Here is a 17336-nt window from a genome sequence, read left to right as displayed (position 1 = left end):
GCTTTGTCTTGGATCATTGCTCCCCATTGCAGCCTAACTCCTTGAAAAAAGCTGTTTGGTGCGGTTTTTTTTTTTGTGTCTATTTCTGCTTTCTGTCCTTGATCTGCTTTCCAGACTCATCATTCAGTTGCAATTGCTCTCTCTAAAATCATCGGTGTTGATGGACTTTTCTACATCCTTAGCTTCCTTGACATTTCTGTGTGGTATAAATTGAACTTTTTGTTTGTGGCCCTGTTCCCTTTTCCCCTAACATTGTTCTCCCTCTCTTCTCTAAGATATTCTCCTACCATCACTCACAGGCCATCTTTACCTGTGAGTATATCTTGTAGTTCTGCTTTGAGCCTCTTTCTTTATAGTCTTGGCAGTCTCATCAGTTAACATTTATTATCTTTATGCAGAAGACTTCTAGGTACAACCCTAGTCTTTTCTGAATTTATTAGCTGGCTTCCATCTGGGTTAGGATTTTTTTGGTCTAAAAAAATGAAATTTCATTATAATTCTCTAAAGGAAAAATGCCTTCCTATCCACCAGTACCATCATCCCCACCCCACTCTCTTTTCTAGAAATTTATACTGACCTTCTCTGAGAGTAGTTTTGATGTTTGATTCACACTCTGTCCAGGATATCAAAAAGTAGATCAAATTTTCTTGATGGGTGGTTTTCCTACTTTCTTGCGTATAATAACTTTTAGCCTCCATCGCTCAGTGATATCTTTTTAATATTGAAGCTTTTTCTGTTTGGGTAGGGGAGGTAACAGTACACAGGGATCATATTAAGACTCAAGAAATTTTACAAATTAAAAGGATGATATCAAGAAATGCAGTTAGAACCAGAGAGTTTATTAGGAATGGTTTTTTTTTTAATGATTTTTAGTAATAAGATTTAAATTCTGAGAGTAACTTTTTGAAATTTTAATATAATATAGCTAGGTGCCCCTGTTTGAATTGTAGAATATTACTTGGAAATAATCACCTTTCATCTGTCTTTAATTGATAAAACTACAATTAAATGCATCTAAGATCACACGTTTGAACTCTATAAGAACTTGGAATTTTTCAGCAGAAAATCTGTTTGCCATTATAAATTATATTCGTAACAAATTGGCCAGCTTAAAAGGGTACAGTGTCAACTTCCTCAACACAGATTTTTAAAAATTAAATTTTATCTTTATAAGGATCTGCCTTTTCCATCTACATTTCACCATAGCTCATCCCCTTCTGAGAAAGCAAGAAAAACAAAGCTCTTGTTACTAAAATGTTTAGTCAAGTAAAATAAAATTCCTCCATTGACCATATCCCATCAAAAAAAGTCTTAATTTACATTTTTAGTCCATCATCTTTCTATTGAGAAGGTTGGTAGCATGGTTTTTCATAATTAGGTGTGGATATTCATTATGCTTGTCAGAGTATTTTAAAGTTGTTTGTCATTGCTGTATTATTAATGCTGTATAAAATATTCTTTTGGTTCTGTTCCCTTCATTCTCTATCAATTCATATGTCTTCCCAGATTTCTCTGATACCATCCCATGTTACAGTGCAATAGTATTCTATCATATTCATTTGCCACAATTTATTCAACCATTCCCCAAATTATGAGCACCTTATCATTTCCCCAGTCATTGCCACCTGAAAAAGAGTAGCTATAATTATTTTTGCACATATGGGCACTTTTCTTTCTTTGATCTCTTTGGATATAGACCTAGTTAGTAATTAACTCTTTGTTGGTGTTGGGGGTGAGGGGAAATCTAGTCACACCTAGGATGGAAAATGCCATTCCCATCTAGAGAGAGAACTGTGTAAACTGAAGGTGGATCAAAGCAGTGTTTTCACCTTTTTGTTGCTTGCTTGTTTTTTTCTTGTGCTTTTTTTCTCTTTTGATCTGATTTTTTTTCTTGTACAACATGAGATGTTAAATATGTTTTTAAAGGATTGCATATATTTAACCTATATCAAATTGTTTGCTATTTTGGGGAGAGGAGGAGGAAAATTTGAAATCCAAAGTTTTATAAAAATAAATGTTGATATCTATCTTTACATGTATTTGGAGAAATAAAATACTATTTTAAAAAATAAAAAGTTTTTTCATACCTTAAAAAAATCCACTCATAGTACTTTCTTTCACTTGAGCCATAAAAGGCAAAATATAAAGTTGCTATCTCAAAAAAAAAGTAGGATTTAATTTGAGTTCTTAATTTCTTTTTTTTTTCCCCCGAGGCTGGGCTTAAGTGACTTGCCCAGGGTCACACAGCTAGGAAGTATTAAGTGTCTGATGGCAGATTTGAACTCAGGTCTTCCTGAATTCAAGGCTGGTGCTCAATCCATTGCGCCACCTAGCTGCCCCTTAGAGTTCTTTCAAAATAAATGGAAAGAAATTCATAAACACCTGAAAGATAAAAAAAATTTACAATGCCTACAAGAGCAAATTTGGCACATTTTAAAGATTAAGGGAAAAGGTAACCAAACTCTACTTATATAAATATATTACTTTGAGATAGTTGTCAGTCATGATGGACTGTTGGATCCCTAAGTAGGTTAGTACAATTAATGTTATTTTTTTTTCCAATTACAAATTAAGATAGTTTTCAATATTCATTTTTGTAAACCTTTTGTTCTAAATTTTTTCCCTCCTCTCTTACCACCCTAGCCCAAGACAGCAAGTAATCTGATATAAGTTAAATATATGCAATCCTTTAAAAAAAAAAAAATATATATATATATGTATGCACACACACACAATCATTTTGAATTAGTTATGTTGAGAAGAAAAATCAGAATAAAAGAGAAAAACCATGAGAAAGGAAAAAACAAACAAAACCAAATGCAAATAGTGTATTTTGTTCTGCATTCAGTCTCCATTCATTTCTTTCTCTGGATGTGGATGATATTTTCCATCCCAAGTCTATCCAGTGTACCATTGTGTTTTTAAAAAAGAAAAACAAAAAACCAAAACATATTTCCAGAAAGCAATTTTGTAAACAGTTTTTTTTTTCTTTTTCAAAAGTTTGATTGATTTACAGTTCTTTTTTTTTTTTTTTTTTTTGGTGGTTTCAATTGGTGCAACTTAAGAATGGTACGGATTTGGGCAGGTAAAGCAAAAGCAACTCAGATGATAGAGGAAATAGTGCATTTTGTATGTGAAAATCTTAGCAAAGGCTAGGATTTTTTCAACCTGGTAAAAAGTGGGGTGAGGATGGGGGTAAAAGGGATTGGTGAAAAACTCAGAATATGATCAAACTTTTTATTATCATGAAATATCCTGGGTAGGATAAGTTTGGACTTGTTTCCCATTCTGTTGTGAAACTAAAGAATAGATCATAAATTTAAAGTTGAGAAGACAAATTTGGAAATATTCATCTAACACTTCAATTTTTACAAATGAGGCAACTGAGATGGAGAGGTTGTATAACTTGGACAGATCTTGAAGTTTGAAAGAATTACTTTGTAGGTAAATAAAAGCTACCTCAATAAAACTCTTTATTTTAGATGATTAAAATAAGGTCCAAGATGAGATAACAAATTAATGTAACGTCTTATTAGGTCATAGTAATGATTTGTTTTCCCAGTGGTTTAGTTTTCAACAATTACTCTGTGTCTGTGTATTTGTGTGCATGCACTCAAACACATGAGTATGATTAACATTTGTGAACTTAGTTCCCAATTTAGTGAGGGCTAGTAGGAGTTTTTGAGGTACATCCATAATATTTTGAAGGTCATATTATAATTTGATTTTGCTAAATAAAGCTAATAAGTAATCTTGCAACTGTATTGCAGTTTTCATAAAGTTATACAATACCTAGATTAGTCAAGTAATGAGGTGCTCATCTATATGAGTATTCAAAAAAAAAAGGTAGTTTTTGATGGAAATTTGTATATTTAGCATATAGAATATAAATTCTTAATAACCTAATATGTTATTATATTATGTGTTTTACATATTATATGTTATAAGATATTATATATTAATAATATTTAAATATCAGTTTTTATACTATGTTGCTCCAAGAGGTGTTATTTGCTATTATACTAAATGGCTCCAGAGTGATACTAATTGTTAGTTCTTGTGTCTGTTTTTGATAATTTTTCTGTTTTTCTTCAAGGTCAGGCTTCTTTTTTTTTTTTTTTTTTTTTTAAGTTGAGGCAATTGGGGTTGAGTGACTTGCCCAGGGTCACACAGCTAGAAAGTGTTAAGTGTCTGAGACCAGGTCCTCCTGACTTTGGGACTGGTGCTCTATACACTGAGCCACCTAGCTGCCCCACATTTATTCTTGCTATTATCATGCCTCACTTCAATTATCATGCCTCCCTCCAAGAAGCATTTCTCCATACCACACCTACTTTCTAATCTGCTGTGACCTAAGAAACAATTATATAATCTATTGTTAAACTTATGTTCAGAATAAGTTCAGAGTTAAGAATATCTTAAGAAGGACTTTGAAAAGATTGCCAAATGAAGTGTGCATGGATTTTTTTGTCCTTGTCTGGGCCATTCAGAAACCTTTTTACTTTGTGATTACAGAATTACAGAGTTTGAGAGTAAAGAGACATCAATGGCCATCTGATCAAGTCTGTATAATTGTTATAGTCCTAATAGTTTAGGATGTTAACTAAGTATGGTACTGTTAAACAGAGAATTTAAATTTTGGTGATTTTGCATCTGACTAATAAATACAGAGAGCTTGGTGTTTGGTAGGTACTATCTTAGAATTTTAGATCTAGTCTGAAACGTTCTATATGATTTAATGAAAGCTCTATTACTTTAAAAAGTCCTGTTATATTTACTAAATCATGTTTTATTAATATTTTATAGTAATTATTATTTATTATGCAGGAAGATGAGAAATTTTTGTCTGAAGTTTTTGCACAATTAACAGATGAAGCTACAGATGATGATAAACGACGTGAATTGGTAAGTCATTATTGATTCTTGAATTCAAACATCAGGAATCAAAAGCCATTATATTTTCGGTATCAATCTTTTTTAAACAAGACTACTATAACAAATAATTTTCCAAGAGAAAAATATATTATGTCATACTCTTAGAGATTGAAGAGGTTTTTTTTAATCAAGGTATATAAAGACAATTTTTCTCATAATTTGATTAGTTTTTACAATTTTATGTTTGAACATAAACATTTGGGTTTATTTTTTTTAAATCTCTGTTAGGAAAAAGACAAAATTTGCAGAAAGAAAATTACTGTCACTTGGGTTTGATTTGGACAAAGATTTTTCAAAATAGAAGATAGAACAACTTGTTTTATTTTAAATCTGTTTTCTTTGCTAAGGAAAATAATCTTTGGCCTGGAAAAGAAAGACCAAAAAATAGTTAATAGAAAGTTGAAACTCAAGATAAATAGGGGATAATAAGAGATCAGTAAGTTGCACTTTATTTTCCAGGCCCAGATGAACTGCATATCACATTACTGAAAGAATTATGAAAAAGGAGAGATGTAAGATTAGGTGATTTTGGAACTAATCAAACTATCAGACCCAAAAAATAGTTATTATTTGTTCCAGGTCAACTTGATAGGTCTCTTGTGGTTCTATGTCTGGTCTTATGTTGTTTAACATTTTTATCAACAGTTTGAATAAAGGTATAGATGACACATGGCATAAATTTGGAATATATATAGTTGATGACAAAAATCAAGATTTAAGAAAACATAGAGAAGTTGAAGAGTCCAAAGAGACATTGAACATCAAGTAACATATATTTTAATAAAGATAAATGTAAGGCCTTATTTGTTTTCAAGAATTCAACTTCTCAGTTCTGAGATGAATAATGAATTGCTTTACGATACAATCTGAAAAATCTTTTTTTAGTGAACTGCAAATTCAATATGAATCAATGATGATTCTAATGCTGCATTAAGAGAGGTATAGTGTATAGAATTAGGTAAGTGATGTGCTCTGCCCTGGTCAAACTATATCTGGAGTTTTAAATTTAGTTCTGGGCAATACATTTTTAGAAGGGCTTTGGAGAATAGAGAATGTCTATTATCCTTGGGATCATGCTATTTTGGGATTGATTAAGGAAACTAGGAAATTTCAACCTGAAATAGAATAGTTCTAGTTGTACATGACAAGTCTCTTCAAAATTTGAGGATAACTACAAAATGGAAGAAGTGATTAGACTTGTTCTCCTTGGCTCCCCAAAACAGAGATAAGAATAAGAATAGATAAAAATTGTAGAAAACTTCATCTATAAAAAAGTTATAGAATTATCCTGATTTAAGGAAAACCTTCTAACAATAAGAACAATCCAAGAATAATTAATTACTTCTTTTAGGAAAAAGCTATTAATGATTATTTGGATAAAATTAATTCTTGTTTATTAATGAATTGGTCTAGATTGTTTCTGAGGTTTCTTCCAACTTTGATTATGTATTATACAGATATAATTAAATGTAGAAATGCCTTTAGTATTTGAAATAGAGAATTTTTGCTAGCTTCAGAGATTGAATATATCACAAATAACAAAGCTAAAAACAGTTTAGTACAGCTGTTTCCTTTTCAATAAAATGAGAGTTAGATTAGATAATTTTTTAAATCTCCTAGTTCCAAATAGATTCTAGAAATCATAACTAAATATAGAGACTCATCTAATTAAATTGTTTTGATTTTATATTATACCAGTAAGGCTGGGGTTTAGAGTGGAGGGAGTTAGGAAAGGTAAACATTATTTGACTCATTTGGCATTGATGGTTTCATTTTCATGTGTTTCTTTAAAATGCTTCAGAAGGGGTTTATTATCTAAAGGATTCTTTCACAGTCCTTCTTTGATGCTTCATCCTGGTATGGAGGTGATCCTTTGTTCTTGAAGACTGTGGCGTAGATCTCAAGCCAGTGTACTATGTGACGAAATGGCATTGGCATTAAAAAGATAAAGTTAGGAAGAGTGCCTTGACCTGAACAAAAAATTACTGAAGAAATATTTGCAGGAGGTGACATAATTTTGAAGGCATTCAATCATTTTTCAAGATAGCTCAAAGAGGGAAGATTATGAAAGGTACAAAAGATCACAGATAGTGATTTATCTCCCTGCCCCTGTGAGACAACCAAAAAAATATCACCAATTACTGACTTATACGCCTAGCTTCTCATCTATAATCTTTATGAAAATGGTCTATACTTACATGAAGTATCCTTGATAAAACTACCAGAAGGAACAGGAGGTTTTCACAATTATCTTTCTGTAGCTCACTACATCTTTATCATTGAGAACAACCAAAACTGTAAGACCCAATTGTCTGGGTTTTTTTGAAATTTTTTAAGTTGATAAGACAAAATGTAACTTTGAAGGTTCTTCTCAAAGAAAGTTTCTCATACATGTGTTGAACATCATAAATAGACTGTGACAGGTCTAGGGATAGGAAAAACTGTTCAAAAATAGACTGAGATCAGTATCAAGTAAATCATAAAACAGACAAACTCGTTTACCTAAGATGTTTTTCATTATCATGGAAAATGACCTATGTAAAATTCAAGTAAAAAAACTCTTGATTGATAAAAGTGCTACAAGTTTTCTTTTTTGGTGATAACAATGTATTAAGATCTAGAATATTACAAAAACTCATTTAACAAAATCTCCAGTGGTACAAAAAAAATTGATTCAACCATTCATACTGTAAAAATCAAAGCACAAAATGTATTATTTGCCCAGAGAATTACAGAATCTGAGTTGATAGTTCAAAGACCATCTGTATAATTAGTACCTAAATAAGAATCTCCTCTTCAAGCTGTTAATTATTTATTTAACTTTTGCATAGGTGCAGCCTGTTCACTTTCAATATCTTTGATTAATGCATAGTTTTTCCTTATATCAACACTAAATTTGTTTCTTAGGGGCTTAAAATTGTTGTCTCTAATTCTACTTGTTGCCCTCAGAACAAGTTTAAAACTCCTCTTCCACACAATAGCTTCTCAGATTCCTAAAAACAATTTTCATGTCTCCTTTATGACATCTTTTCATCATCAGACACCTCCTTTTCCTTTTTCCACTCCCTATATGATATGGTCTTGAAATCTTCTGCATTCTGATTTTCCATCTCTGGATGCTCACCAGTCTTCTTGCACAAATGTATGCAGTTCTGAACATGATACTCAAGATCTGGCTTGACTAACACAGGATATGATGTATCTGTCATCTCCCTAGTTCTGGATACTGTGCTTCTCTTAATGCAGCCTAAGTTCACATTTACTTTTTTTTTTTTTTTTTTTTTTTTTTTAAGCCATTATTATAGAAACAGAGATGAGAGAGTTAGGTAGATTTGGAACTAATAGAATGGCTATTCTTTCAATGAGTAGTCATTATTGGTTCCAGGCCAACTTGAGGTTTCCTCCAGAGTGCCCTCAAGGATTTCTTCTTTGCCCTGTGCTATTTAACATGAGTTTAACAAGAACAAGAAAAAAAAAATCCTCATATATATTAAAAAACTGAACATAGGCACAAACTTGAGCAAATCTAGCTAGACAGATGTTTGTCCACCTGTGTAGGTTTGCAGTAGAATACAAATTCAATATGACTCAATAGTATGATAAAGGATTTCCTTTTTTTCCTGTGTATTAACCTATTAATTAGAACAATTAATGAGTACTTTTTGGAAATGACCATTCTAGTAATTTCAGATTTATCTAATTCTAACATTACTTAATAACTTCTAATGATAATAATAATAACTAACATTTTATAGCACTATTATGTGCCAGACACTGTGCTAAGGGCTTTACAATTATTATATCATTTAATCTTCACAGCAATCCTTGAAGGTAGGTGCTGTATACCTATATACACACACACACATACATACATATGATATCACCATTTTATAGAACAAAAATAAGACACATAGGTTAAATGATGGTCACACAACTATTAGGTATCAGGCTTGAACTTAAGTTTTCTTAACTTTATACCTGTTCTTTATTCATTATGCCACTTAACCTGCCTATCATTCCCTTTCCATAAGAATTGCATAAAAGATTATCAAATACTTTGCTACCTGGGTAAAACTGATACAGTATTTCCCTGGCATAATATATCCCTATCAAAAAAGGAAATAAGATTAGTCTGCCAGTCTTTCTTGATGATGTTGTGATCAACACTTCTTTTGAATGGTTCACTAACCATTCTTTTAAAGATATATTCTCGAATTTTGCCAGGAATCCGAATTAAGCCCACTGAACAATCAAACTTCATTACATTAAAAAAACAAACAAAAAACCATAGTGGTATTTAACCTTCTCCTGCTTTTTGTTTCCAGGGTCTGTCATAGATTACTGATAACAGGTTAGAAATTGTATCAATCCACAATTAATTATTAAGTGCTACACACTAAGGATACAAATCTAGCAATTGACTTCATATTCTGGGATTTAATTTTTTTGGGGTTTGGTGATTTTTTTAAAAACTGGGTACTCTTTTATTTATCTCCCTATTTATCTTAGATTTCAATCCCTATTAGCCATTTTTGTCTTGAACAGTCCACAGATTATTCTTCTGAGCAGAGAAAGTTTTACAATTCTGTCTTTTCTTTATTTAACCTATTCTAAGCCACATAAAACAGGAGTCCTTTACCTTTTATTTTCTTAAAAAACAATTTAAAAAATCTTTTTGTTTACTTTATCAATACTTGTAAACTTTAGTTCATTTCAAGCTTGCATATTCCTGATGTTTATACTTTTTGGTGGCATGCTTTTGGATTCAAATTTCATTATCTGTGCTTGCTTCCATCTTCTCTACTTTTCTTTTGTAAAAATAGATCTTTATTGATATCTTCTTTTACTTCTATTTTATCAACCAGATTTCTCAGTATTCCTTACCTTCTCACCTCCCAGAAAAATAACTCTTATAACAAAGAATTTTGAAAAAAATAACTTATTATCTTCTATTTGTTATATTTATTCCAATTATGCTTCCCATCACCCTCCCAGAGAGCCATCCTATATGACCAATGGTATTTTTATATGACTGAAAACATGGGCAAAAACCATATGACCTCCCACCTTCAAAATGGGTTAGAATGAGGTATTTTCTAATATCCTTTCATTCAAGTTCTCGATCTTTTATAATTTTGTTAACATTCACTTTTGCCTTTTAATGTGTGGTTCTTTTCATTTACATTGCTGTAGTTTTATGTGTGTTGTATCATCTTGGGTCTGCTTACTTCACTCTGAATCAGTTCATGTAGGTCTTTACAATTTTCTCTGTATTCCATTACAACACAATAACATTCCATTATATTTTTGTATTACAGTTTATCCATTCTCTAATAGATAAGCATTTACTTTATTTTCCAGTTTTTTGATGTCATACAAAAAAGTATTCCTATAAATATTTTGGTGTATAAGAGGACTTGGTTCTTATAAATGGCTTTCTTGGTTTATAAATTCACTAAGAGATTCTCTGATTCAAAGAGTATGGACATATTAGTCACTTTTATTTGCATAATTCCAAACTGCTTTCCAAAATGGTTACTCCATTTCTCAACTCCACTAAAAATGTATTAGAATACCCATAATTTCACATCCCCTCCAAATTGACTATTGTCATTTTTTGTAATCTTTGTCCATTTTCAAGGTGTAAGGCAAAATCTTAAGGTTGTTTTGATTTTCATTTTTGTTGTGATTTGGGGCATTTGTTCTGTTATAAATACTTTACTATTCTTCATTTGAGAACTGTTTATTCATATCCTTTCACCTCTTCTCTATTGGACAATAGCTATTAGTCTTGTGCATTTTTATTAAGTATTAATTAAATATTAAGCCATTCTCTTAGAGAAATTTGATTTAAAAATTTTTTTACTCATTAAATCTCTTCCCTTTTTATTCTAAGTGCATCACTTTTCTCTGGGAAGAAGCTTTTCTGTTTCATCATCCATTTTATCTTTTGTAATTGTTTATCTCTTATTTGGTTAAGAATATATCTGTTGAATGAAAAGTATGATCTGCTTTTCTTTTTTGTTTTAACAGTATATTCTTTAACATTAAAGTTATGTGTCTATTAAGTCTGTATTGTGGAGCATAGTATAAAGTGTTAATTAAAGCCTAATTTCTGCTAGACTGCTTTCCAGTTTTCCTAAAATTTTTTTTTAATAAAAAAAGGAGTTTTCTGATTTATTTATGTTTTCCACTTAATCAAACACTAGGCTAGTAAATCCCATTGTTTCTAAGTCTCCCTTGTTTAATTTTTTCCGATGATCTTTCACTCTATTTTTTAAAACTAATACCAAATGAAAATTTGTTTTGAGGAAAAGGTAAATTCAACAAAACTAATCAGGACCATCAAAAAAAAATGTGACAGTATATGCAATGTTCTATACCTGTGGGGACCCTCTTTTGCAAAGGACAGGACTGAAACAAACTAGAGTGAGGGTTGAGGGCCTTATCTCTTCTTTGAGACCAATGTGGTGATTCTTCCCATTTATATTGTTGAAAACAATTGTATATGTTGCTTTCTTGAATTTGTTTCCTTCTGTTTGCAGTCGTGGTGTTACCATGAGTTTCTGTATACACTGAATTCATTGTTTCTTACAGCACGATAATGTCTCATTACATTCATATAGCACAATTTTTTTTAGCCATTCCTCAGTTGGTGGGATCTACTTTGTATCCACTTTAAAAAGTACTACAAGTATTTAGTGGGTTTTTTTGTTTGTTTTGTTTTGTTTTTCTCAGTGACCATTTGGAGTAGTGGAATTTCTAGGTCAAAGATTTTGGCTTGCTAATTAGTATAATTCCAAATTGCTTTCCAGAATTATTTGGCAAATTCATAGTTCCATTAACAGTGGAGTGGTATGCTTATTTTTCTACAACTTCTAGCATTGACTATGTTCATACTTTATTATCTTTGCCAATTTGTTGGGTGTGAGGTAACACCTTCTGGTCGTTTTGATTTGCCTTTCTTTTATCATTAGTGATTTTGATTATTTTTTTCCAGATGACTGTTAATAGTATGGAATTTGGTATTCTTCATTGGTTGATAAATTCCCTGTATATCTACTTCTTCTCTAGAGATTTAGATTTTTTTTTTTTTTTTAATTCCTCCTTGGGATTTTTTCTTTTTTTCTCTTTAGAATAAAAAATTTCATTCATGAGACTTTTCCTATCCCTCCTGTGCTGACTTTATCTATAGAATTTTAATTATGAAAAAACACTTGCCTTCCTTTCTCTTGAACATTAGAAATCTATTTTACTAAAATCTAGGGTTCATATTTGACTTCTGGTTTGTTTGTTGTTTTTACATCTCTGTCATAAATTCTAGAATAAAAGTAGTCACTTCTGCAAAGGTCCAATCATTTTTATCCTCGCCACCTGATATGAATCAGATACTGAGGTTGTTCCCTTTTCTTGATGGTTCTACTTCTAAAAAATAAAATTATCAAAACAAATAAATGTAACTATCAGTTGCTCTTGCTGCAAATAAAGATTATTAGCTTTTGACATAGTGAGTGTTGAATAGTGATAATTGAAGCCTCTCCTTATATATATATAAAAAGCCGTATATAAAAGCCTGTGTTCCAGCCTTGTGTTTCCTGTTGACCTCTTCATCTGATTCTTCTTTCTAACCATGTGGTTGTACAGTTTTTGTGAAAACCAATGTGTTAATGAAAGTAAAATATTTTACAAATCTTAAAACAGCATTTAAAATATCAAGTGATTATCATTAAAACAAGAACTGAGAATCCAGAAAGATTCAATGATTTGCCTGGGGTCACCCAGCAAGTAAGTATCTAAAAGGGGATTCAAACCTAGGACTTCTGACTTCTGGCTCATAAACCAGTTCTCTACCCATTAGAGAGTACAATCTTAGGTTTGAGGCATAGTCCCATAAATGAGAGGGATGAGAATTACAAGATCTTCAGTATGAAGATAAAAAAGACCTTAAAAGTATCCAAATTAATTTCCTCATTTTTATTATATTTTTTGAGTTTAAATTTGACACCTTTAAGTTTTGATCTCTAATTCGCTTTTCATGGTATGTATTTGATGTAGTTGCATCTAAACATCATAAGCCATGGGCTTTCTTTCTTTCTGTTAAATTATATTTCCTTTGTTACCTGTTAGGATTACAAGGTGAGAACTCAGGTTGTCTAAATAATTCTCTAGCTCAGAATTCACACCTTTGGTTCGGGCCTTTAAAGGGAGTTTACACCTTTAAAAGGAGCAAGTTCATTGGCTGTGGAAGTTCTCACAGGCTCCATTGAGTTCTCACATGCCCATTCTCTTTGAGGATAAAAGGCAACATTGAGCCTGGAGAGGAGTCTGGCTGGGAGTCTGGAAGGATAACTTAGAGACAACTGGACCTTTATAGTTACCTATGTTGTTTTTTAGTTAAAAATCCTTTGATGGGATTTACAAAGCAAGCAGTGAATCTTTCCAGCCCTTGTGAGATATACTTCATCCCTTCCCTCTTATCATCACTTACTTATCATCATGTGGTATAGAAATACAAATCCTATTTTCAGAACCCTTCTTATTAACCAGCTGATTACTTCTCAAATCTTCCATTTCTTTTGAAATCCTTGCCTTTGATTGGTGGCACTGATTTTTAAAGATACTATCTATACTCCTAAAAGTCTTCACTTTCTTCCCCAGACATGAATGCTGCTGGATGGGTCTTAATTTGATTGAAAAGGAGCTGGGTCCAGAATTAAGCAGGTAGTAGTTGTTTGGATGGGTTGCTTTGGGGATAGTAGGATGTGCTTTTTAGTTATCACAAACTGCTCACTTGTCATGAAGACTCATTTATCACTTATATTTTCTTCTGGTGATGCTTAATGGTTAGATTTAATGAAACACCTCCTAGGATCATAGGATTTAGACTTGGAGGTTATTTTAAGTGCTTCTTAGCCCATTCTCCTCATTTCTTCTCTGGAAAATTTTAAGCTTCTAGAGGACAGGAACAGTTTATTTTTCCATCAGTGTGTCTAGCAGGTAGAAAGCAGTGCATGGGTACATGGTACACTTTTAAATGCTTAATTAATGATGATGTGGAGACCTAGGGGTATGAAGTGACATGTAGCATTTCTTGGAGCCTGGACCCCATTCCTGTTCTTCTATATCTAAACAAGGTTTTTTGTGCAAGAAATGGCATAAAAAATTATGGTGAAAAAAATAATAGTGGGCCAGGCATGTAGTAGTGAAACATGGAATGGACAGCTGGAATAGTATATTACGTATAATCCTGAGATATTAAAATAATCAGAACATGTCTAGTATGTTGGATGTTTTATGGAAAGGAATTCCATAGTATAAGAAAAATTATTGGAATTAGTAGTATCATATGTATGATTACTGTATGTCTTTAGGATGATTCATAATACCAAGAGTACTTTCCAATACAAAAAGTCCCCATCATAACAAACATCAGACTTACAAACATTCCTGTATGTGCAGATAGCTGTATCTTTCTTTCTTTCTATAGTCTTAGAATTGCAAGAATCCTTGCTGCTGCTTCCTCGGAAGGCATTTTGCAAAAATTCAAAAATGCTTAGATTTTTCTTGGTTTTTTGGAATTGAAGGAAAAGAAAAAGTTTAAGAAGGGGATATATGCCTATGGGGTAACTTGTTTCTTCCCACCATGTCACATAGTAAATTTTTAAATATGTCTGTTTATGTTGCCAGGAACTTAGATATAAACATCTTTTCAAAATATAAAATCCCTTGGAGGCATTTACTCTAAAGCATCATTTAAAAACATCAGTATTAAAGCAAATATTTCATTACAATATTTAATTTTAGTTAGCTGTACTCACAAAATAGACATTTTGATTAGTGGCAAACAGAAACTAGATGAGGACAGGAGTTAGAGTTACAACAGCATATAGGTCCAAGAGGGAGATATTCTTACACTTTGGGCAAGACTACAAAGATGAAATTTGCTAATTTCAAATTTTTTTTTATTAGGACTAATCTTATATTCAAGAAAAAAGGCACAAACTTTCTTTCTTTTTCTTCCTGTGCATTGCATTGATTTCTTGTTCCCAGGACCTAAATATATGAATTTGGCATTAAGTACTTTTAATCTGTTGAAATCTATACAGGTTTCCACACAAGTTTTGTGATCTATTTTTTTTTTCCCTAGGAGATTATGAGTTCTGAGCCTTACGCTTCCAATCTACAAATGAACTTTTAGAATACAATTGAATTGTAAATTGAAAACTGCTAGTATTTTGTCCTTATGAGTCTACCAGTCCATAGAATTTGTTTACTCTGATACCAGTAGTAGATTGAAATCCAGTATAAATGATGAAATATTTATCTCGTAGGCTTTCTTTTTAAACATGCTTTTTAATTATGCATTTATACAATGGTATTACATACAGATATCTTAGGAATCACTTTCTTTACGCCCTCTCATTTTACAAATAAAATTATTGATGCCTTCAGAGATTAAATAATGTGCTCAAAGTTACACACCTAGTAAATATTATAGTGGAGGCTTTAATCTAGATCACTATCTTGCAGGCTAAGGCTTTTCCATTTTATGCCACAATGCTGCATCAGATTATAAGTGAGAGCTCTTTTATAATAAAAAGGTAGAGAAAGTAGTTGATGAAGCTTATTCCCAACAACTGTGATAAGCATTATTGGGTATGTTTATACAGCATGAAAGAGGTGGGTTTTGATCAAAAAGTATTGTATTGCGTTCAGTCTCCTTTTGGACTACATTCCAGTGAGGTCCAAGTTTCTCTTCATACATGCCAACTTACTATGGTTTCTCACATTACAGGTTAATTTTTTCAAGGAATTCTGTGCATTTTCTCAAACGTTACAACCTCAGAACAGGGATGCATTTTTCAAAACTTTGGCAAAATTGGGGATTCTTCCTGCTCTTGAAATTGTAATGGTAACTATATAATTTTTTTTATACTTTTGGAAGTTGTAAATTTTTTATATTGACCTTATAAATCCTAATAATGAAATTTATATCACTAATACATTTTGGTTATAAAATGATATTTTGTAATGCAGTTACTGTAATCACAGCTATTGTTTGGTTAACATGTATGCAAGTTTTGGAGTTTTGATTAAGATGATAACTTTGGTGTGTGAATGACTTTGAGGGTGACAGGTAAAACATTGAATATCCTCCAGAAAACCCAGTCATACCCTGTAATCATTAAATAGTTATATAAACATATCCAATTTCCCAAACTAGTTTTTGCAAGTATTCCCAATTAGGGACAATCGAGGAAATCCATTAAGGATATAGATACAGATTTTGTAAAGGCTAGAAGCATGCCTTAGGAGTCAATATAAGGAGAAAATTTAAGTAATAGAGAAGGCACTAAGCTCATAATTTCTTATGATTTTGAAATGGGGAATTCAGAAATTTTGATTATTTTATTTCATGTATAAATCATTGCTTATAGGGAAGTTCCTTGAAGTTGAGAATTATTTTTTAAATTCATCTTTTTTTTAATCTATTCTTTTTCTTGCTTAGTACAGTGCCTTACACTGAATAGGTTCTCATTCTTGAGTTAATTTTAAAAAATTAACTGCATCTTTCATTTCATTGGTGAGTTCTTGGTGAAGATTTCCTCTACCAGTGAAGATTTTTAGCCTTAGAAGTTTCTTTAAACACTAAGAAATCATAAATTGCCCATAGTCCTCAAAGCCAGTATGTGAAAGTCTTCCTGATGGTAGGGGCCAGCACTCTCCATATCATGCTATCCCTAAAATTAAAGAATGCATGATCTAATTAGTAGAATTTTATGATCAAAAATCAAAAACCAAAAGCAGGAAATTTCCAGACTCCTGGAGGTAGAGACTTAGGGAGAAGGAGATAAGCAGTGTATTTACATAGCCACACATCAGGTACCTGCTAAATGCTTTTACTTTTAATCTCATTTATCCTCACAACAACTGTAGGAGATACAAGTAATTATGGTTCCTATTTTACAATTGAGGCTAAGAAAAGTGATTTGCCCAAAGTCAATAAGGTAAATGTCTGAGGCTATATTTATCTCCATTCTTCCTGATTCCAAACCCGGATTTTTTCCTCTATCCCATTGGTTTACCTTGGGTGGAAGGACTATAAACTAAAAATTTTTTGTCAGTGCAAACCTGCAACTGTTCTGTGATATATAGTCTGAGATTGGCTAGGAGACACTAGGTTTTATGATTTTCCCTGTTTTACAAAGCCAATATGTATCAGATGACAATTGAACTCAGATCTTATTTTGAGCTTTACTCTCTGTCTTTTACACTATGTTGCTTCTCCAGAAGCTAATTATTAAACACTTTAGCTCTAAAGATTTGGTATTTTGGAAGAAAGAAAAGGAAGAAACACATAGTCAAGAAGAATGGCAGAGTGATGGGAGCAATAGAAATTA

The 17336-nt window shown here is 31.8% G+C and overlaps 1 protein-coding gene across 2 annotated transcripts in view; it reads left to right on the top strand.

Annotated features, from left to right (window-relative positions):
- PPP4R3B (protein phosphatase 4 regulatory subunit 3B) overlaps positions 1-17336 on the top strand; it is a 77157-nt gene that overhangs the window by 41333 nt on the left and 18488 nt on the right. For both annotated transcript variants that reach the window (XM_074286964.1, XM_074286965.1), the window contains exons 5-6: positions 4828-4905; positions 15731-15847. In XM_074286964.1, coding sequence (XP_074143065.1) covers positions 4828-4905; positions 15731-15847 — 195 coding nt within the window. The remainder of the gene's footprint in view (positions 1-4827; positions 4906-15730; positions 15848-17336) is intronic.

The sequence above is a fragment of the Sminthopsis crassicaudata genome, chromosome 2 (genome assembly GCF_048593235.1).
Source record: "Sminthopsis crassicaudata isolate SCR6 chromosome 2, ASM4859323v1, whole genome shotgun sequence".
Taxonomy (NCBI): Eukaryota; Metazoa; Chordata; class Mammalia; order Dasyuromorphia; family Dasyuridae; genus Sminthopsis; species Sminthopsis crassicaudata.
The sequence above is the reverse complement of the archived record's forward strand: the minus strand, read 5'-3'. Positions and strand labels throughout refer to the sequence as shown.